This window comes from Pempheris klunzingeri, chromosome 18, assembly GCF_042242105.1.
Source record: "Pempheris klunzingeri isolate RE-2024b chromosome 18, fPemKlu1.hap1, whole genome shotgun sequence".
NCBI classification, from domain to species: domain Eukaryota; kingdom Metazoa; phylum Chordata; class Actinopteri; order Acropomatiformes; family Pempheridae; genus Pempheris; species Pempheris klunzingeri.
The window spans coordinates 11,575,815-11,599,544 of NC_092029.1; the positions used below are offsets into that span (position 1 = coordinate 11,575,815).

General features: G+C 39.9%; 1 protein-coding gene across 1 annotated transcript in view; it reads left to right on the plus strand.

Annotated features, from left to right (window-relative positions):
* The window catches only part of fig4a (FIG4 phosphoinositide 5-phosphatase a), a 47,215-nt gene that overhangs the window by 3,493 nt on the left and 19,992 nt on the right, over positions 1–23,730 (plus strand). The window contains exons 4-16 of the mRNA XM_070849168.1: positions 25–148; positions 5,420–5,576; positions 6,430–6,480; positions 6,757–6,920; positions 7,766–7,894; positions 9,727–9,827; positions 10,665–10,827; positions 13,142–13,239; positions 16,693–16,826; positions 17,286–17,402; positions 18,683–18,728; positions 19,196–19,344; positions 20,141–20,307. Coding sequence (XP_070705269.1) covers positions 25–148; positions 5,420–5,576; positions 6,430–6,480; positions 6,757–6,920; positions 7,766–7,894; positions 9,727–9,827; positions 10,665–10,827; positions 13,142–13,239; positions 16,693–16,826; positions 17,286–17,402; positions 18,683–18,728; positions 19,196–19,344; positions 20,141–20,307 — 1,600 coding nt within the window. The remainder of the gene's footprint in view (positions 1–24; positions 149–5,419; positions 5,577–6,429; positions 6,481–6,756; positions 6,921–7,765; positions 7,895–9,726; positions 9,828–10,664; positions 10,828–13,141; positions 13,240–16,692; positions 16,827–17,285; positions 17,403–18,682; positions 18,729–19,195; positions 19,345–20,140; positions 20,308–23,730) is intronic.

Sequence of the window (23,730 nt, forward strand, 5' to 3'; positions counted from 1 at the left end):
CTGTGTGTGTGAATATGCCTGCAGCATGTGTACAGCCAGCAAGAGGTTCGGGAGTTGCTGGGCCGTCTGGACCTGGGTAATCGCACCAAGATTGGCCAAAAGGGTTCCTCGGGTCTATCCAGGGCCGTCTCAGCCTTTGGCATTGTGGGTGAGTACTGGCCCTCCACTTTCTTCCTCCCTGACATAGCAACTGCCATTGTGGGGCACAACGTATACCTAATTATTAGTTCTACAGCTGTGAGTATTGACCTAGTTTTGCACATTAAGAAAGGAGATGGAAAAATGTAAAATAGAAGGAGCACCTGGCAGTATAATGTAATTCACTACAATATTGGCCCACTCCCTGTACCTCTGCCTTTGTGGAGCTTATAATGTTCAATTTCCAGGTTTCAAATAATGACCATCACTGGTGTATTCCGAAGCAGCAAGAAGCCTTTTCACATTTGTATTGCTTTTCTTTTTGTTCTGTAGAAAATAAGGTCAAAAGAAAGTGTAGCGAAATTGCTCAGGAGAGTTGCACACAATTTGTAGTAGTGAATACAGTGCCTTTTAAAATTAGTTTGTGTTTTACATGGTAGGTTTTAAGTTAGTGGAGAGCTGTTTTCACTTGGGCATTGCATTTTTCTATTGACCAGTTCAGAGGGGAGGTGTGGGGGTCTGTTTTGGTGAGACATCGTACAGTGAACCTTTTTAAAGTAATATTCTCTATTAAGTCACTATCTATGACACAATGGTGATTGAGCCAATGGCTAATCAATGAAAGCCCTTGTATTTGAAGTATTATAAACTGGGTGCTGGTGGCAACATTTCTGGGAAAAATCACAAGCCATGGACAGTTAGTGAGTTTTTTATTACCCAGCAGTGGTTGGTTCACTTGCTCTTAACTCACATGAGTGTTTTTTCCGGTGTCTGCTTTACGGCTATGGCTGAACAAACAAATAAAAAATGGATGACTTCACACGACGCAACTTCAAAATCATGTAGAAATCCAAAGAAGGAGAAACAAATTTAATGTTCAACTGAAGCTGAGTGCTAACTGACATGTGTGACCAGAAGCACACCTGCAATGATCGCCATAGGTGCTAAAATAATCTTTAACACTCAACACTTTAATTTCAGCTCTCCTAATTAGTTTTAAATAACAGGTCAAGAAATGTAATTAAAATCTAATTTTCTTGCAATTACTTTAGTTTCTGTGAAACCAGGACGTGGAAAAAAGGTCGCTCCCAGTTTTTCAGGTCAACTTGTTCTGTCTGTCCGCTCTATATATTAAAGCCATGGATTGTTGCACAAGAAGTTTATATTACTGATCACGCGTAGCCGACTCTGTACTTCTCTCATCTGCGTTAAGAACCCACTTGCTGAGTGGAAAGTAATTGATGGGATAGAGTTGTGAATTTCATGTATGTGCTGCATGACCAGTCATCAAGTCTTGACCTACATTTGCTGTTACACACATTCCAGTCCACACACAGAAGAACCTGATAACTCCGTCTTGGTTGTTTTAATCAGGACCCGTCATTATTGATCCTTGATCAAGTTCTACTCTGGATGGATTGTTGATTGTAAATAATTTGTCATCACAGAAATGTATATTTATGAGAAAACAATTGTGGACACTTTGGTGCATTAATTGCCCCTTTAAAATTTGTCATACAATCCCCATACAAGTGACTTAATTAATTGAATTAATACATAAATAACAAGCCTCTGTGAGGCTGCTAGCAAAATAAATAGAAGTAAATCTAAGATAAATCTAAATAAAAAGTTTAAGATAATAAAACAAAGAATCCAAGAGCAAAAGATAAAAGGATCAGAGTCTCCTCAGCAAGGACAGTCCCTTCCCATGTGACAAAGCTTTCTGTACTCAATAAATCAGTCTTCTGCACACCTGGATGGTTTTAAAAGCACTGGGGATGTCAAAGAACACGACTCTCGCGGTGCTTCCCTGCTTCTCCAGGTGCTTTGTGTGTTAGTAGCATGACAGTGTCCTCCACTCCGACGGTTGGCTGGTAGACAAACTGCAGTGGGTCCAGGAAAGCAGTCAACAGGGTCCTCTGGTGCCGCAGAGCCAGCCTCTCAAGCATCACATGTGACATGTGGCACAGGTCTGTAGTCATTGAGAGCACTGGAGCGTCCCAATGGCAATACTAACATGCTGATGTCTAGCAAAGGCTGTGATTGCCATGTTCACTGTGTTAATATAATGTTAAACCCACTATTGATGGCTCGGTGGTGCTTGGGGAAAAGTCAAGGGCTCACTTCACTCAGTGGGTTTCTTTCTCTGCAAAATTTCATGGCAGCTCATACACTAGTTGTTGAGATATTTCAGTCTTGACTGAAGTGGTGGATGACTGACCGGCATGGCAATCTATTTAGCCACACCAATTGTGTGGCTAGGACTTGCCACAGTCTTATATTCTATTTTCCAATTCATTGTGTGTGTGTGTTTGTATGTTTGCATGTGGAGCTTCATACATTTCCATTTCTAGCCAAGAAGGATGTTAGCATTTGTTAACTGATATTGGCAGGGCCCTTCCTTGGAATTATAGTAACGCAATGAGGATATTTCAGCACCATCGTTGAAGCCGTAGATGGGTCGGTCACACTGACACAGACTCTGACATTGATGTCTGCTTGAATAAATGAGATGCTTTTTTCCACCGTGCCCTAATGCCATCTTTGTTCACAAGCTGCTATTTGCCAAAGTCACTGTGTTTATAAAAGAATGATGCAGCTATATAAGGTACAGTGTTTCCTGAGAGCCCCTTTGCCAGGCACATTTGATGTTACTGTATATAATGAGTACCATTCTGGTAAGTATATTTTTATTCTCTTTCATCTGCCAGTTTTGTCAGTCTGACCCATCTCATTAAACAAAATGAACTATCATAGGAATTGTCAGCAAAGCCAGAAGTGAAAGAATATTTAGTGGGTTGTGGAGCAATAGTTTGCAGTCACATAAGGCTATAACTCACAAGCTTGTTGATTGTTAGTGTGCAGTAGAAAATACTTCCTATCTGCAAATTGTGATACATCAACTTATACTCATTTGTCAGATTAATGCCCAATAATCACTCTCAGTATCAACTTAAGTCATCATTGATATAGTAGAGCCTCTAAAGGAGAGATAGATTGACAACTTGGAATGTTTTACAGTAGTTAACCCAATGTAATTACCTAGTATAAAACTGGAAATTTAGGATTAGAATATATTGTAGGCGAATAATTGTTTTATTGTGTGACATTCACGTCAATAATAATTGGCTCCTAATGCAAAACGCTTGGGTAATAATATGAAAGCCTGAAAACCAAACAAATTTAGATGTCTCATCAAGCCAAAGTGGACCTCCACTGATTTTACATATCAAGCATGTTTACAGGTCTTTGGGAGTGCTGCGGCATGTGTGGAAAAAGTTGTTCAAATTCATTACAAAATTGGATAAATTGCCTCAAGTGATGTCACTTGAGTCAGTGTCAGTAGGTGCCAAAGACTCAAAGTGAGAACTATAAAAAAAAAATCTGGAGGTGTTGAGTTAGTAACAGATGAGCTTACCGGACTTTGATTGCCCGCTCCTCATCATCTCTGCTTGAGGCCAGCGACTTGAGGCTACATTGGCCGTCACTGGCACAACACACCTGAAACTAACTGTCACTGGTCAAGTTGCATTGTGGGTAATTTAGCCAGGTTTTGACAATGAAGAAGTATGCATAGAATGGGAAATGGAAAAAAAAATCTCTGGTACTGTACTCAATTTTGAGCTTTTTAAAAGCTGGCCAATATAAGTCTGACAATGTTTTGGAGTGCAGTGCCAAATTGGAAGGGTACCTTAACCTAGTTTAACAAATGGGAGTCTCCAACCCTGAATGGAGAGAAATATGACTTCAGTTATTTTCTTGGATTAAAGAAAGCTCCCTCCAGAGTTAGATAACTGTTTTCACAGGCTGAGTAGCACTCCCTGTCACTAGTACACTATTTATCACGGATTGTTGCAGTGGAGTGCATATAGTACATACATACAGAAAACCTGCACAAGCACGGGGAGAACATGCAAACTCCACACAGAAAGGTTCAAGGCTCAAACTGCAAACTAGCTGGCCAGCAGATTTGAACTTGGAACCTTCTTGCTTTGAGGTAACAGTGCAAACCACCGCACCGCCGTGCTGCCCTAACATGAAAACTGAAACATTTAATTCAGCGCATTAATATGGAGCCATTTATTTGAGCTAGGCCTGGGTATTGTCATGATATCAGTATCAATATCGGTACCCTTAAAATGATACCAATAGAGAACACCCATCATTCGACAGCCATCATGTGAGTGGTTTGTTTTTTCCTGAAATAATCTGCTCTCATTTAATTCATTAACTTTTATCAAATGGCACAGGCAAATGGTATAGCCACACTTTCGAGTGTTTCAGTGGCATCTAAGCACGCTGAACTGCTGCGTGCTCATCAGACTGTATGGCCGTTAGCTGCTGCGGTAGTGGGTCAATCGCGTGTTGCAGTAGATCGAAGAAGCCTTGCAGTGATTGGCTGCGAGCAAAACCATACAAATAGTCTTTTTTTTTTTTTAGATTTGTGTACAAAAAGTATTATTTTACTGGGGAAGTTTTGATACTATTTGGTATTGGGTTTTTTTGATGTGTCGATGTGTTATTCAGTACTAATACCCAGACCTAATTTGAGCTTATTTCTTTGTTTATGTAATTGGTTATTCATGTGTCCATGGATTTGACCATCCTGGCTGCACCTGCATTTGTAGTATTAGCTTTGTATGTGGAAACATAATATGAACCTTTTCACTCTTTCTGCTATTCTAAATTGTCCAAATGCATGACAACTTATTTTTCAGTTGCAAAAGTGCATCTGTGACACACTATTCATCTGTCAAGAGATTAGTTTTAGCAGTAACATAATGAAAGTATCAGTCTTGCTGGCACACTTACATAAACTACTGGCCTTGTTGAGACAAAAATTACTAATATTCAGACCATAAAAAAAAAAAACAACACAGATGTGATCCACAGCCATCTATTATGTATTGAATGTCACAGACGAGAAAATAGCTTATTAAAAGCCGAAAGCAAATCATTCACAATGTTGCATGATACTTTCTGGGTCAGATTTTAATTACATAAGACTAAGTGTATATGTAATATAATGGAGTGTGACACACAGACACTCATGATCCACCTCCACAAATGGAGCTGTTTTAATTTGTATTGTCAAAGCTGTGTTCTGATGTGCTGGCAGCAGAAAGGTTGACCTACAAATCAACTTGCTCGGAGGCTTTTTCCTGACCTACACTGTTGTCATATGAATAAGTCAGGTTATGTCAGTGGTAAGGTAGAAGAAAATGGCTCTTGAAAGAAAATTACATTTGATGAGTTTATTTATAAGATCTTTTTTTGACAGGGTTTGTGCGTTTCCTTGAGGGGTACTACATTGTGTTGATCACCAAGCGAAGAAAGATGGCCGACATCGGTGGCCATTCCATCTACAAAATTGAAGACACCAGCATGATCTACATCCCCAATGACTCTGTCAGGGTTACACACCCTGATGAAGCAAGGTACGGTTTCCTTCTCTTTTAGGGACTTTAAGAAATCAGTTTGAAACACATATTGAGGAAAAAATCGCAGTGTACAGTTGTGCTTTAATTTTATGGACTTGCAATTGCGTGTCATGCACGTGCGTGTGCTCGCATTTGAGAGGGGATATTTGACAAGATTCTTCTCAGATCAGATCACACCAGCTTTGAGATTACACCAAAACTGTAAGGAACATCAACTCAACAGGCGCCTATGGCTGAATGACAAAAGCCAGCACTTTGATAGATGAAGCTAGAGATGTTACATAACCCATGTGTGAACTGACTTTGTAACTGTTTGTCCAATGATCCTCCGCTGTGTCAAAAATGATGATGAAGTGTTTTTGCCAAATGTAGCAGTTACAGTTACAATTAATGTAAAATGATAGAATGTAAATTACATACTTATGAACACAAAATTGCAAGAAAAGCATGAAATAAATGGATATTATAAGATAAACAGAAATGGTAAGTTTAGTTATTACAAAATGAAGTGTGAGGTTTGGAGTAATAGCAGCTGACCACAGCAGTCTCCTGACTTTCCGGTCAGACTAGGTGGACCAAACTGCTCCTGGCTAATAACTCCTCTAACTAGGTTTCATATAGTCACAGTTTGGTTTATATGAGTCAACAGCATTATATATGATCAATGATGAAAGAAGCATCGTATTCACATAAATAAGTCTACAAAATGCCACCCAAATGTACAGAATCATGTGGGCAGATACTAATATAATACAAACTTAATTTATTAATAAATTCCCGATGTAGATGGTTTTTTTATACTTATTTCAGATGTGTGTTTGACTCAGCTGATGAGTTTTTGCTCTCCCAGGTATGTGCGCATCTTTCAGAATGTGGACCTATCCAGCAACTTCTACTTCAGGTAAGACAAACTCTCAGTCCGAACTCACGCACAAAAAAGACAAAAAACATGGTTACAATGGCATCAATAACTAGATCCCTAATATGCATTATGAAAATGATGTAAAGTGTAAACATTCAAAGTCTTGGACACTTTCCACGGTCTTAAACATTGGAAACAGTTGTTTGAAGAAAAAAAAAAAAAAAGTTTGTTTTTTTCTTTCTGTAGTATGGCCAAATCTTTATTATGAGACAGACAGTACTACGTTTCAAATGATGTTTCTGTTGTACCCTGCAGCTACAGCTATGACCTGAGCCATTCGCTGCAGTACAACCTGACTTTGCTGCAGAGGCCGTATGAACTGTGGTCATCACCAACTTCCTCAGCTGAGGAAGAGGTACACACACAGAGCAAGCAGGACAGCTTCGACATCTTTGAAGATGAGGGTTTGCCTACGCAAGGTGAGCGGAAGTTCATCAATAGCCATTATATTCCTTTTGTTTGCTCTATTGGGTGGAGAAGACCTAGGGATAAGAGTCCTTACAGAGAATGGGGGGAAAAAGGTGAAATTATGAAAGTAAAGAGGCACAATAGTGAGCTAGAAGTCAGGCAGTGATTTATGGATGAAAAGCTGGACCAGAGTGATGATAGCCTTTGCTCAGAGTTATTGCCGAAGTTTGATAAAATTGCACAGAAAATGTATAATATGGTGGTAATGCCTTCATTTCAACAATGCTAGCTAGCTCTCTTGCTTCAGCTGCATATTGTTAACTGGATGTCATCCTGTAGTTCTGTTTTGTAGTTGGTGAAAATTTAAAAGCATATTTCTTCAACAAAATGATCATTTATGTAGTAAAATATCCAATACGTAAGATCAGGTTTAATGTCAATTTTGGCCATTTAGTTATGCAACTGTGTTTTTGTAACGAATAAGTCTCTTTGCGTAATAACTAAAAATAATGTCAGTTTAATTATTTTTGTTGTTGTTATTAATGCCCACAAAAAGTAGAAAGTGACTGACAGTTATCTGTTCCACTGCAGGGTTATCTGTTATGTTGAAGCCATTTAAGTCCATTGAAAATCCTTTGAAAAGTAACCTGGCTTGCCTTGGCTGATGTAATGTAATTTATGATATGTGCACTGTAATGCAGCAACTTCAGCTTTGCATAAATGTCTCTAAATATGCTCTCGTCTCACGGCCTGCCTCACCTCAGCATTTCTCCATTTCTCGCTCTCCAACTGATAATTTGGTCTGACCCAGTAAAATGATCCAGAGGTTTTATGTGTTCCTTCTCTTCCGCCACAGTGGTTTATGGCGTCCAGAACGAGCCGTACTACAAATACGTGTGGAACGGGAAGCTGCTGGAACGAGTCAAGGACATAGTGCATCATGACTGGCTCATGTATATAATCCACGGCTTCTGTGGCCAGTCCAGTATCCTTCGAGCATTGTCACTCAGCTTACTAAGCATTACAGAATTGCTTGCCTGTTGCTTTTATGTGTCTGTGGTTTTTTTTTTTTGAAAGGTTCCATCCAAGAAACAAAATGTGTCAAAAAAAAATTATAGCACCTTGCTTGATTCCATTGATAAACTGATGGATATGATCGATCACACATTAGTAAAAGACGCATCTGTATCTCTCACAATGTCGTCCTTTGCCGACACTCATCTCCGCCCCTCATCTCCCAGCCTCAGCATCACTTGTTGAACTGTCCTCGTTCTCCATCGGAGCACGTGGATCACACTGAGCGTGAGCGTATGATTCACCACAAAAGTGCAGAAGCAGTTTGTGTTTGCCATCGGGGCTTTAGCACAGCAAGTATTGTGGCAATTAAGCAGTGGTTATCAGGTATGTAAACACTGGCACTTGCATAATCTCTCCATCTGTTATCTGCAGGGAAAAAGGAGCAACATGTGCATATTTAATCAGATAAGCCACACATTTTTTGTTTGTTTGAAAACTTTTCAGCGCCAGTGTAGCTTCTGCTTTGAAGTTTTGACTAGACACAAGCTGAAATGGGCTCTACATGAATAATGTATTTTTGAGAAGCTTTTGTTGTATTGATGCATGGCTTACTGCTGCAGTGGGGCTTTGGGCTCGACTAGAGCTGTGTAAACAGTCTGATTTATTATGCTAAATGTCTGCCGTAGGTTCAGGTTTTAGATTTCAATCATTTACCATCAAGTCTCCTTTGCATAAATCACATTAGGCAGTGTAAAGTATTTTGCCTTTTTTCCCTTCTGTCAAAAAATATTTCTAATGAATTTCTCGTCGTAAGCATGAGTTTTTGTGTTGCAGCTGGCTGATAAGCTAAGGTGCGCTTTGTAGTCAGCTGTCAACTGTGTTGCCTCTCACATCAGGCAGCGTGCTGCCACAGTGACATTGTGTGGGCGCTTTGAGTTTGGACAATTCCTGGAAACTGTTTGGCCTTCAGTGCTGTTTTTCTGAGAGCATGAGAGGATAGATGGGTGCAATAAGAGGACACTGTGCAGATGAGTAGATGCAGAAATTTGTTGCAAATGAGGAAACACTAAAACAGTCAGGGGGGAAAAATTACATTTTGAAAAGGGGCAATAACATAATGTAAAAAAGGGAGACTCCTCAGCACCTGTGTATGTGTAAATATGGATTTTAAGTTAACTGTTGCTCATAAGAACAACATTTCTATGTGGTTTGAACCTGGTTTGAACTGATGCTCTCAAATTATTTCAATGTTCTGTGTGTAATTCATAGGTCATGACATAGCAGATGTTGAGGAAACGCTAAATACTCCCATGCAGTTTTAGGTTTTTTTGAATGTTTTCATTACGTTAATTAGAAAAGCGAATAGTCTACCGAAGTAGAAAATGGATTAATAATTTAGTGCGTTTCTTTATTGTGACATAGCTTGCCTTAAGTAAAATGCATTTTAGCAAATCACAGGTTTAATTTACATGACACCGTAGACTACAGTCCAAGGACTATTTAACTATAGTCCAAGGTTTGCTTTTGTTTCTTTAAATTAAAAATGCTTTTTCCAACTTACACTTACTGTGGATGATATCAGTAATATTAATAATCATTTTTAATAATTCTTATGTTTAGCTTCCTCTGATGAAAGGGCCAATGAAAAAAGAGTGTGGTTAGGGAGGAAGGCAGGAGGGGACCACAAAAAAGACAAATGTTTCATTTTTAATGAAGAACTATGCTATGCGATGATATATGATTGTGTAATGATGTAAATACTATCGTTATTATTATTATTCCTTTACCCTCCAACTACAGAGCTTCTGATCTATGGCCGACCAGTTCATATCACCCTCATTGCCAGACGCTCCAGCAAATTTGCCGGGACCCGCTTCCTCAAAAGGGGAGCCAACTGCGAGGTACAGCGGTTGCCGAAGCAACAGGAAAGAATAGATAGTGGAGGCAGCGCTGAGGGCCACCAGGATGATTGAGATGACTCAGATTGATCACAGGGGGTTAATTTGACCCGCTGCTTTTCCTTGAGTATGCATGAGTGTCTGCGTGGGTGTGTGGTGGGAACTGAAGAACTGTCCTCGTTCTTTTTAGGTGTGTCAGTGAGCCGTGTGAGTGAGCCAGCATGCACAGTGGCAGAGCCCTGAAACCACTGGAGCTAAAGACAGAGTGCTGCTCTTATACATATTAATTACACCTGTGGTTATCCTGCTGTGTGAAGTCAAAATGTCAGCTTTGAAAAGTCCTGGGGACTTATCACATGATCTTCAATAGCAGATGGAGTTTGCCCAGTTGTAATGGACTAGTTAATGTTCACATTTCCATTGTATCACAGCAGTTCTTGTCCATGTTAATCTTGATCATATCCTTCTGCTGATGAACATCACGTGACAATCACGATCAAATGCTCCAGAATAGCTCCTCATGTTTTCATTCTGTTTGAGCGTTTCATGGGCTTCTCATCCATGTTTTCCAATAGCTCAATTCATTCATTATTGTTCTCAGAAGCAGCAGTTCAGTAGCTGCCTCGGAGTTTTCAACCATCAACATGAACGACACAACAATTCCTTGAATTGATCAAAATGACAAATGACAAATACCATGACAGTTCGGCAAAGTCCATGTGCTGATGAAGACAACGTAATATGATTGAAAGCTCCAGAACGGCTACTCAGTGGACCTTGTGGTGAGGTTGTTTTCTGAAGCTTGTTCATGATGTCTTGTGTTTTTTCTCTTGTTTCCAGGGGGATGTGGCTAACGAGGTCGAGACAGAGCAGATCGTCCACGACGCCTCGGTCATGTCTTTCACCGCAGGAAGTTACTCCTCATACGTCCAGGTGCGAGGGTCAGTCCCACTCTACTGGTCCCAGGACATTTCCACCATGATGCCCAAACCCCCCATACGATGTAAGACTCACGTTAAATGCAGCATGACTTTCTTATTTTGTACATCAACAGGAAATGTATGGAAAAATTGTATTGTGGTTTGGAGTTTGCAAAGCTACCTCAGCCTTTGAAGATCTTTCTCATATCCACTTGGCCCCTATACATAAAGACAGACACCAAATGAAAGATTCTGATATATTCTCTTTGAATAGTTAGCCATTCAGTATCACAATAGGTATTTTTACCTTTTTATGTTTATAATACTGAATGTATTCATTCAAGCCGCTGTCCAGGACCGGAAATAACCTTGTGGGGACAGACAAAGAATATAATTGGGAAAAAAATCAGCATCAAAATAAGATAAATTATACATATTATAAGTGGTATTGTAACAAGGACATTCTTCTCAACAACTGGGGCAATGATAAATAAAACGAAACAGGTGAAGGCAGGACGCCCCCCTCTTGGTTCTCATCTTTGGATCCACTCTCTTGTCTTATTATGAGCAGGATAAAAACACAAAACCAGGGCTAGAGGGAGGTGATCAGGTCCCTGAGCCTGCTGTGCGTGTTTCTGGAGTGTGTACACACAGGAAGGCAGTGATGCTCGCATTCGTACAATGCCTGTATTAAATCATAATCTTTTTTTCCCCCAGTTTGCCCTTTAATACATCCTCAGATGACATTTACCTGTGTGAGATGGAGACACTGAGCATGTCCTGAGCATCCCTCTGAGTATCAACTTACCTCATCATCCTGCTCCCACTTTGATTCTGAAAGACAGTCTTTATCTGACATTTCCCAAATGTTGCCCAATTCTCGCACCATCAGTTTATATTTCACTGTGTGTAGTTTGACAATTTGCCCTTGTTGTTGGTTGTTTGCTTTGTCTTTCAAATCATATCTTTGCCTTCATCTAAATATCTCTTATTTATCCTCAAATGATTCTTGTTGGTTTTGCCTTAGTGGAGTCTAATACCACTCTGATGTCTCTACTGACATTGATCTTCTTATCTAGCACTCGGCTAGAAAGGGAATAAGCTTATATCTCAGAATGTGAAACTGTTCCTTTAATGTCCAACTTAGTTTAAATTTCATGTTCTTTTCTGCTGCATTTTACATGCCTGCTCTGTAAATCACAAGAAAACAGAAACCAAAAGGGAAAAATTTAGCATTTTAAATATGTTAGCTTTATGATGGCACCCCTCTTTTGTTAACCACCACTTTGAGCTTGCAGCTAGACAGCTGTTCAGCTGCAGCACATTTGACATGTTAAAGAATAGTTTGACATTGTGGGAAGCACATTTATTTGCTTTCTTGCAGAGACTTAGATGTGGGCGATTGGTTGATGTCACTCATGGGTTTGAGAAAGGGAATGAGTATATTTCCCAAAATGTCTGTAATTTGCATTACTTTAAAAAGGTGCCTGCAAATGTCATTACGGACAGTTTAGTTGCTGGTGTGGTTCTCACTTTAGCGTGCTTTTAACAAATGTAGGTCAGTAATATGGCAACGAGAGTTTGAGTGTCTGTGCATGCAATACAGTTATCCATATGACAATGTGCATCACCCATCTCTACCATCACCGTCGAGACTGTTACAGAGGTCCACATATAATGTGTTTATGGCTGCCCTGAAGTGGGCAAATGTCTTGGATGTGAAGGAAATGACCTTAATGGGTAACTCTTCTTCATCATCATCGTCATTATCAACATTTCCTTACCAAGGTGCAATAAGAATGTTAAACAGTCTCATCTCTATATAATGGCATAAACTCTCATCTTCCCTGAGGCCTTCATGGGATGAAATGGTTGTGGTGTGAACTTAGACTGTGGGCTTGAGCTCGTGTTTGTATTGTCAGTTTTGAGATATCAGTGGGAAACTGTGCGGGTGGAACTGTCACACAATTTGACCTATTTTCTCTAATCTTGTGTGCAAATGTCATTTCTGCCAGTTTAGACCCTGGTCTGGTCTTCACTTTTCAACACCGTGCTGCTAACAAAATACTGTGTGCCAGTGGCTTGTGAGCTACAGCCTCCAGTTGTAGCTCCAGTTCTTATCGGTTTGCTGCAGGAGCAGGACTTGGCATTGGTTTTACAATAAAGAGAAGAAATAATACAGAGGATAGAATAATTAAAATAGAACTGAATGCATAAAACTGTAAACTATGTTTCTATAATTCCAAACTTTATTTGGTGTTCCTTAAATTTAGCTGACAAATGAAGCACATTCTGTTGATATCTAGGTGCGATACAGTAGCGGAAGATACTATATTACCTAATTAATAACACGTGAATGTCCTAAATATTTTTCAATCACTTTGGCTTCTCTTTCAGTGGACCAAGCTGACCCGTACGCCCATGTAGCTGCCCTCCATTTTGACCAGATGCTGCAGCGCTTTGGCTCTCCTATCATCATCCTCAACCTGGTCAAGGTAACATACATGCATGCATGCACGCGTTGCACGTAAACACACACACACACACACACACGCACCTTTGGGGTCCTGTTTTTGACTGTGGCAAATCATATATATATATATATAGTATGAACAAAATGTAAAAAGTGCCGTGAATTAGGATTATAAGGTAGAAAGTGAATAACATAAAAAACCCTAAAATATAAAATTTATGTAACAGAAAGATCTACTGAAAAATGTTAGCAGCCATTTTTTAAAAATATTTTTATTTTCAAAATACTATATATAGTAATTCTTACCTTATTGCTTTATATTAAAAATAATCGCATAGGGAGTGCACAGACTTTTTAGACTTATTGTTCACATTCAACATAATGGGGCTTGTAGCTACACAAATCAGCAACTATTTGGAATCTCCATACTAATGAAACACTGCTATATTTGTTTGGTTGATTTGAATTTTAAGACACACAGTTGCGTAAGTCTGCAGAGTCTCTTTAAGTGCCTCGAAATTGCTGAATAATTTGGCTGTGGCTGTTAGACAATTGTAGCAATTTGAGCTTCCTCATGTAAAACTTTAAGCCAGAGTGAATTACAGAGATTTAGTAGAGGGCAAAGACCAATTCACTCAAAGCCTGAAGAAATTAAGGTCAATTTCTGCAAGAAAAATGTGGAATTACATACATGGAGCTTAACTTATGGAGCCATAGATGCTCCCTCTTCCAACAGGTCGGTCACTGATCAAGTGATCATTTAGTTGAGAAGACCTAAAACTTATAGGAACAAGGAAAGGAACTATTTTTGGGGGATTTGACTCTGATTTATGATTATTTAAGAGCACCAACCTCATTTTTTCCCTCACACACTGACAACTCTCTTCTGAGAAACTGTATGTTGTATTAAAGGAAAAATCTGTTTCTTTAAACATGAACATTGTGTTCACCATTGCCACTCGGGGGAAATGTCAAGCAAGCCTGAAGTTCTCTAATAAGATCCAGGCAGTAAAATGCTGGAATTACCTTTTAGAAGGCTGGTTTGTTTGTGTGATTATGGAAACGGCAGATGTAGATCTGGACTTTAAGTGTCTTTGGATGAAAAACGGCCAGTGTTGTTGCTCAACAGGTTGTTATCTAATAGGGGAGGCCTTGATTGTGTGATTGGCCAAGCACTGGATTGATATAGGGGGGTTAGTTGTTGATGTGGAGACTTTGATAATCACTAGAGATTTTCCTGGTGGTTGGTGATTACTAGCAGTTGAAATGGTAACTTGAATATCGATTTTTCCTTCTGCATCAGTCCGAAATCACACAGCTGCACACATGCAAAGAGACACATGACTTTAACCACCTTGTCCCTTCACATGAAATTGCTGTAGAGTCAACATCTATCATCAAACTGCTCTTGAATTATGAAAATCAATAATGGAAAGTAATTAAATCCTAAGAAATGATAACGATTGAGCATCATGCCAATAAAATGCCGCAAGCCGCTCCTTCTTAAAGATACACAATTAAGTAAACAAAAGGCTGCTTTGGTTCTATTTTGTGTCTTCATCCCTGTGTGCACCACTGTTAGACACCTTCTCATTTGAGCCCGTGCTCCAGTAGAAATTTTTGCATTGCCTTTTCGCATTTACACGCATGGACAAACTTGGGCACACAGCCCTACACTCTGGCGTTTCAAGCTCACGTTGTCATTCCCAAGGGGAGCCGTGAGGCGAGGGACCAATCGCAGACCTCAGAAGTCTGCACAAGCCGCAGCCATGTGATCTGTGCAGGCAGTGAGGGAGGGGACACCCTGCTTATACACTTCACCTTCTCTGTTATCCCACAGAGACAGAAAGAGGAAGGCATTGCCAATTAACCATGAAATCACGAAAGTCCATCTCTCCATGGTGGTGACTGGGGTTGGCGTGGCAGTGTCAGCTCTGGGATGGGTGCGTGGTTTTGTCATTGGTTGGTGCATGTTTCTGAGTGTGTATGTTAAGAGAGGAAGGGAGGACGAATAAGAGCGCACATGGCCCAGCATGTGAATCACTCGGCCAACCAGCTAACTTAATTAGAGCCCATTTATTTTCATTGCTGGAGAGAACTTTAACTCTCCCTGCATAGATATTATTTTGAATGTTTAATTAATTCATTTTAATTTAATCAGCATGATCTCTTAAGATGAGATTAAAATCTTAACCTTTTGTATGTCTGACACCCACACAAAGAAGAGGAATAAAAAGCATAAAAGTCAGCCATCAAGCACCCTTCTATGAAACTATACATTGAAATAATTAAGTTCGCAGTCATGCTCATTCAAATATAAATGACCAGCTCCCTCCTGTATGCACATGTGCATATGTGACCGTGGATTCATATTGCCATTCATGAACTCTGACTGCACCTGCGACAGTGAGTTGAATGGTGGTTCATGCCAGTGAACAGTACATGAGTGCTCTTGCAAGAATATGTGCAGGTGTACTATGTTTCTAGTCTCTCATTTCTCATCTGTGCCCAGAATGTAAGTGCGTGTGCGTCAGACTGTATGACAAGTTCTGCTTCAGTGGGGACAGGAAATGCATCTGTGATTTGACTGGTTGTTATGTGGCTTTGCCTCCGCTGGATGTGCGGCAGGAGATGTGAGAAGCTAAGTGATGCATCCAAGCCGATTATCACCCAAGGTGATCAGTCAAAAAGGCACAATGAGTGGGGAAAAACACCTGGACTTCAGAAACAATGAAACCAACAGCAGTCAGGCTTTTGAAAGATGAGTTTAACATCTTACCATCTACTCAGGTCATGGATGTCCTGAAACATGTCAAGAAACATTTTACACAATTTCAGTGAAATTGGAAAACATACTTGTGGAAAGTTGTCAAGGTTAAAAAAACACCTGCCTGTGATTATAATAAAAACATAAAAAAGCAACTTTCTACTTCCCGTGATTGCTATGAGTAATCTTGGTTGCTACAGTTGATATGGCTATGGTGAACGTAATGACGTTCACCATAGCCAGACATCAATATGTGTTCTCAAACTTGCACTGATTTGCACTTTCACTGTATTAAGATTCCAAGTGCAACAGCTATTGTATCCCTTAATCCCACTCTTTGCAGCATAAGATCCAATTTGAACACCAGGGCTGCACCTTGTATCATATGTTCCCCACATATCTGTTGCATTTATCATCAGTTCTGTGATTTCCACTACATATGTTCAGCTCAGCTTGGATCCAGTAAACTGTATTGTCAGCTCTATTTTTCACTGAGGTCACTGTGGAGAGGACCTGAATTGATCTTAGCAAGTGCATCAAACGGAACAAACTGTCACATGTCTACGACTATGCTCCAGTGTCCTTGTGGGACCCTTTAAAGAAACTGGGATTCTATCACAACTGTAAATGAATTCCTTTTGAATAAGATTTATTGGTGATAGAAATAGTTATTCAGTACATGTGACATAAGTGTGTTCGTTGCCACAGAAACGAGAAAAAAGGAAACATGAGAAGATTCTGAGTGAAGAGCTCTACCCGGCTGTGATGAACCTGAATCAGTTCCTCCCTCCAGACAACTGCATCGACTACATCGCCTGGGACATGGCCCGCTACACCAAGAGGTTGTGACAATAAATGTGCCGACGTAGTGACCTTAAATTGAAAGACTGGTTGTGATGAAACCTTTTATATCTGTGAACCTCTTAGATTTGCTAATATGTTCCTTTCAGATATTTTAGTGGACCAACTGCATAGAGAAACAAAGCTCTTCACCACTTCCTGTAATCTTACAAATGAAGGATTTTATTTTTCATATCAATAAGCATTTTTTTGATATTGCTAACTAACAGACAGCAATAATGGGGACAAACATGCTTATTTCAGTCCTGCACACTTGAGCTTTTTGTGTGAAAGAATTTGGCCTTTCTTGGTTTGTGTTAATGCCTTAAAAGAAATATGCTAATTAAATATTGCAAAAGTCATAGGTATTGTACATCATCACTGTAACTCAGCTTGAGAAACACAAAGAGTTGATTTCTTGAGCAAATGTAATACAATCTTCCCTTTTCTCTCTCTCTTAGTAAGTTGTGCAACGTTCTGGACCGCCTGAGTATGATAGCAGAAAATGTGGTTAAGCGCACAGGTTTCTTCATTAATCGCTCCGACTTCTACTGTCATACCATCAGACCAGATGACAGGTGAGCCTTTTCTTGTCCCCCGCTGCACCTGTTGGGCTTTTTAAAAGCAGAGGAGGCTGACACACACTTTCGGACCAGACCTTTAGAGCTGTGAAGTTAGGAGTTGTCTGTAAACAAATGCTCAAATGATTGCATAACACTTTGATATGAAGGCAACCTTTAACTAAACTGAAAGTTATTCAGAAGCTGCTCATGACTAATATCTTTGGGAACTTGATAGCACCCTCGGTTTTAGCATGAAAACTGAGAGGAAAGCAAAATTATGCACCAGGGATACGCAAGACCATTTGCAAGACAACACCACTATCTTTCCCACATTTGCATATCAGATTTAGTTTTTCTAAGGGACGGTAAGTTATCTATTTTTCATACATATTCAGAATCATACATTTATCGACACCACTTAATTTTAGACCTATCCAGGTATGAATTAGATTGCCGTCCATGTACTTAACACATGTTAATTCCGTTGTCTGCTCGTCTTAATCTCTGTCACGCAAAATTATGCATCTGTTGCATAACATAACCACCACACCATGGTCGGTATTTATTACACTCTCGTTTAGATATTACGTTTTCTCAGACTCGCACATACTTGATACCTTTACTACAAGTGCTCAGTGGTCTCTGTCAGGTCTTTGAGGTCGTACCACAATGAGACACACTTTGCTTAAAAACACATACTTCAGCAACTAATGCATCTGTCTTCAGAAGTCCCACTTTGAAGAATTTAGAGGCAGTCTGTCGTCACAGAGTTATTCTCATTTTGCCTGTTGCTTGTTTTTGTTCTTGTGAATGTACAAAAAAAGCTCTTTAAAAAGAAAGTGATGAGTGAGAGCAGTGGTATTGCATTGGGCAAAAAAACAACAATATAGAGCTCAGAGCTGAGAGTGGACTTTACGTCCTATCTGACAGCTGTTGAACAGGAAACTTAGAACCTAAAATTCATTATTTTGTGTTAAAGAATATTTTCAGTCCACATCCTTTTCTTGGGTTTGCACATAAGTGCCAAAATGATGCAGTGTTGTAAATGAGAAAAAGCTTTCCTGACTTTCTGTCTTCTGTGTATATTCCAAACTCTCTGCTGGATATCTCTTTTTGCACTTGTTCTCCTGATGGAACTTGGTGTTTTTAGATGCATGTACGTTTTGTATCGAGTTCAGTACGTTCCAGCTTGAACTGATGATCATAACAGCGATCACACCTCTTGTAGCAGGAAAATGCTTCTGTCTGTTTCCTCTTCTCTATTCTTCAAGTTGAATTGAATATTATTTTTTCAGGTGGGGAGATGTAGGTGGACACATCACAGCCAGTGGAAGGGTGCAGGTATGTCACATAGCAAACAGGTCTGGTGTAACTTTTGTGTCACACTTTTGTTTTTCTAAAGGCACCAAATATTCTCCCAACATTAGTGACTGCTTTGCAGCTTTTGTACGTAGGAAACAAAACAAGACAGAGAAATGTAAACAAAAGGAGACTTTTGAAATGAATCATGAAGGGAACAGCTTTTTGCCTGTAATGTTTATTTAAAAGAGGCTGAACTTTCATTACTATAGCTGTAAAACAAGGCAAACACATTTAGCTGCATAATGAGACATTTAATGAGTTTTCATGGAAACCCTGTGCATTGATCTTCTTGGAATGACCTAATCTGTTTAAGGTAAGGTGGAGATAATCTTGCTTCTTTCCTTTCCTTTTAGTAGAGTTTGTGTCTGACTCTCACAAATGCGTAAATATTCTATAGATTAATGAGGTGATGTCAGTATGTTTCACGAGTCTTTTTGTTGTTGTAGACTGGAGTGTTGCGGACCAACTGTGTGGACTGTCTGGATCGGACCAACACCGCCCAATTCATGGTGGGGAAGTGTGCACTGGCCTATCAGCTTTATGCTCTGGGAATGATTGACAAGCCCAAACTCCAGTTTGATACTGACTGTGTGAGGTAAAGCTTAACCTACTTTACTACTTTTTGATAAATTGTGCTGCTTTTCAAAGCAGGAAAGTATTAGTGTGTGCGTGCGCACTATATGTGTGTTTTTCCACGTCTCATTGTGTAAACTTTGCCACAGCAGAGGAAATTTTGCATTAACTACTAAACAAATTTGGTGTTAATGGCAGCTAATGCAGCAACTATTCCAGCCCCAAAGCCTACTCTTTGCTCCACCTCCATCTCTCCATCTATTTGCAGCATTTAGCCATAGTTCTGTGCCTGAGTCTGGTTCTGCTTGGATAGTTAAATTGCTTTTTGCAGCTCTATTATTTAGACCCAAAGTAAATGCATAAAGGAGGGCAAGCATTGGCCTCATTCAAGTGCAAGTTAATTTTTATCACATACTCCACATATCTCGACATTGCTCAACATAAATACACAAAATAACAAAAGTGTAAAACCTGTTTACTTGTTGGTGTTGTTGTATCCTCATGGGACCTTTTAACTGGAATTATATTACATGTATAACTTTAGTAACGTTTTCTCAGGTCTTTGATACAGCAAAAGTCATGCATTTGATACCTTTACTGAAGAAATACATGCAGTGATCACACAAATTGTTTAGCGTGTCTGATTTTACTTGAAGATGTTACTGATTTTACATGTCTGAAATTACTTTAATTCCTCAAACCCCAACTCCCTAAGATAAAAGAGTAAAAACTGCCAAAATTGATATCGGAGGCCTAATTTGTCTGCCTGTGTGTTTATGTATGCTAAGGTGTGTTTTTGTGTGTTATGTGTGGCCCAGGTTGTTCGAGGAGCTGTATGAGGATCATGGAGACACTTTGTCGCTGCAGTATGGCGGCTCCCAGCTGGTCCACAGGGTCAAGACTTACCGCAAGATCGCCCCCTGGACGCAACACTCCAAAGACATCATGCAGACACTGTCACGCTACTACAGCAACGCTTTCTCAGGTGTGTTCCTCATTTTGATCATGTGGACATCACTCATTTTTCCATCCATTTTAGCCTCAAATCCATCCATATTAAACCCTGACTGGGTACCACACTACCTGTGAAATTTGAATCGTCATGTTACCAACGGAACATAGACTGAGCCTTTGCATGCACATATAGATTAGACACATACAGTTAACAATTAAAATACAAAACACCTGATATCTAATAAAAGAAGGTCCTCATTATGCACTCCTTCTTATATAGAATTTACAAGTATTTTTTCAGCATGTGGAATATTCTTCAATAAAATAAACTTTGAGAAAACATTTACACAAATGACTGGAGACATTTCAAACACTGTGTCCCTAGTCTGTAGTCAGTACATGTTCTTGGAGCTGATATAACTCATTTCAGTTTGAAATGAAATGAAAGCAAAAAAAAGTGTAGAGCTAAGAAATAACCACAGCTGCAAAAGCAAGCTCGACAACTGACAGCATATACCACATATAACCACATCCACAAGTAAGGTCAGCTCTGTGCAGTTTTGTAAGACTGATCAGTGCTATATTCACACTTTTGATTGATGGCTTCTTCTCCAAAAATACTAGCTATAACTTTGCAAGTGGGGAAAAGTGACCAAGCCCGATACATGGAGTGCTTTATACACAATAAACAGCAAATCATGCAAAATCATATTGTTTTACTACAATGCCACTAATTACAAACCTTTTATGTATCCACGAAAAAGATGGCCAATTTAACTGAATTTGTCTCATTTAATAAACTTAACTATCAATTTGGTATTATAATTAATGATTACCTTAATAACCACTACCAAAATTACCATATTTATAGCTAGTAGCTTTAGGAGATTTAGGAAAACATAGCAATGTCAGCCACTCAGAACAGTCGAACTAAATATGTCTAAATAAAGAACAATTGGGAGAGTGTGTGTGTGAGGATATGTGTATGTGTGAATATGCAAAAAAGGGGAGGCTCATCGTGTGCCTGCTGAGACAAAGGAGGGCTGCAAAAGGTGGAAAAATCAAAAGGTGACGACGTACAAAATGGCTGCCACTCAGGCACCCTGATGTGTGGGTCAGAGGAAGACAAAGGCCCAGGCCACGTGCTGCAGACACATGTGTGGTTGTTAGCTTTGTCTCTCAGTAGAGGCCTATTTGTGTGGGTGTATATGAAAGTGTGTAGGATAAAGGTGCCAGGCTAAGAAAGGATGGTTAGTTTGCATACAAGGCTGGAACCTCGGCAGGGGCCAGGACAGAAAGGAGAGGAGCAAAGGGGGAACTCTGCTCTTATTGATCTGAGGATGTCGGGGGGTAATTTACCACAAATCGACCAAAGTTGGGCTCGGGGGTGCGTTTACTACTTGTAACTTAAGGACTCTGGGAAACGGAGTTCAGAAAGAGAGCCCTTTGTTCAGAAGGCAGAGAAACATGGAGGCTAAAGAAACAGCTGAAGCATACGCTATCAGATTCAGCGTTGCTCTCTGATGACTGTGGAAGCAGGTAAACCAGTTTGAACCGCTTTCTTTGACATTTCTAGCTTTGCTGGAAACCCATCAACTGCTGCAAGAAAGGATAGTTTGAGGACATTTGATTTCCGATATCGTTATCTGGAGAAATGTATTTTTTTAAATTTAAATTGGCTGAATTTACGTTGTTTTCTCTCTCTTCCAATTTGTAACTTGGATCGAATTTCCAGTCAGTGCTTAATAAAGGAGCTTAGCATGCCTGCAATTCAGATTTTTAATAATCCTAAACGACACCCTTGTTCGTAGTTGATGCAGTGTGATGGTAAATGGTAAATGGTCTGTATTTGTGTAGCGCCTTTCTAGTCATTTCGACTACTCAAAGCGCTTTTACATGACTTCCTCATTCACACATCATTCATACAGGATGAAATCTAATTTGGAAGAGACTATTCTTTCACACTCATTCACACACTGAAGCCATGCTTTGGAGCAAGTTGGGGTTCAGGGTGACCTTCTGATTGAGGGATGACCCACTCTACCGCTGAGCCACAGCCGCCCCACAGTGTGTCTATGGAAACGTGCATGGGTGTGCACAGGTGTTTTCTCAACACAGATGAGATGACTGTTCCACATGGAAGTCATTTGTAGTCCCAGAAATGAAGTGGCAATGAAGAGGAATCTACTGTGTATTCAGCCAGGAGCAATAGAGCTGTGGCACTAGACCTACTAAGTCGACCTCATTTTTGATTCTTTGCTTTCGTCTCTTGTCATTCACTTCATTTTGAAAAATGGGATCATTGGTTGACTGCAGAGCATAACTGGGAGAAGAGCAAATTGTTTATTCTGGCTGTAATGTCAAGTAGGGGAGGCTTGTATAATGCAGAGCACACACAAACCCTTTTTAACCAAGGAAAGAGTGGAGACCTCAAACAAGTTCTTTACATTTTGATGGCAAAAGAACCGGCTTTCAGCCAGGAAAATAGCTTCTAGAGCGTGACCAACACTAGAACCAAGAACCGCTTATGTCAGGGGCTTGGGATTATCAGGATCAACCAAAACCAACTAAAACAAAAAAAAAAAACACAGCTTCAGCACGGACGTAAAATCGAAGCAACTGCGGCCAAGGAGGAGGCAATCTGCCCTTGCACTGTAGGTTGTTCACTGGCTAGCACTTCACAGCTCACTCATAGGCTATCCTGACACAGTAATCATTAAGGCCTTTTCACATCAAGTCAAATTTATCTAGTCTATAATCTGACAAAGAAATGTATCCGTGTAAAAATATTTGTCAATATGTGAAATTCCTTTCAGGTAGCCAAGTTCCACATTTAACTATTATTTGATTATTCACAGTGTTATGAAGGAACCTGTCAGCAAACACATTTTATTTACCATTACACGGCAGACCTGATGACTGTGTACTTTCTATTCATTCACGACACAGCTTTGTTAATGACTTCTGCTGAATTTACTGAATGAATCTCAGGCTTGAAATTACCTAGAGAAAAGACAGGGCTAGGAGGCTTTAATAGAAGCCAATTTAGTGTCTAATTATCCAACGTGACTGTCGGCGCAGCACGCACGGGGCTTCACAGTTGTGGGATGGATTAAAAGGGACCAAAGTGTGCAACATGCAAAACACGTGGCACATGCTGTGCACACAAATATTCACAGAGATTATTTTAGCTCACCGCCATGGCCAAACATGTTGTAGTGTGGTGGTTTGAGGAGTTTATACTGGTGATGTTCCTATTCACGTGAAGAGACATGAGGCACAAATGGCTGATTATGTGTGTTGTGAGGGACATTAAACTTTCTAGTTCATCTTGTGAAGTGTGGGTTGATAGTTAATTTAGCTCACTTGTTGTCAGTGGCAGAATGCCAAGCTGGAGCTCATGCACATTTGGTGATTGATGATAGCAGAGTTGAGCCTGAACATTCATTGCTGC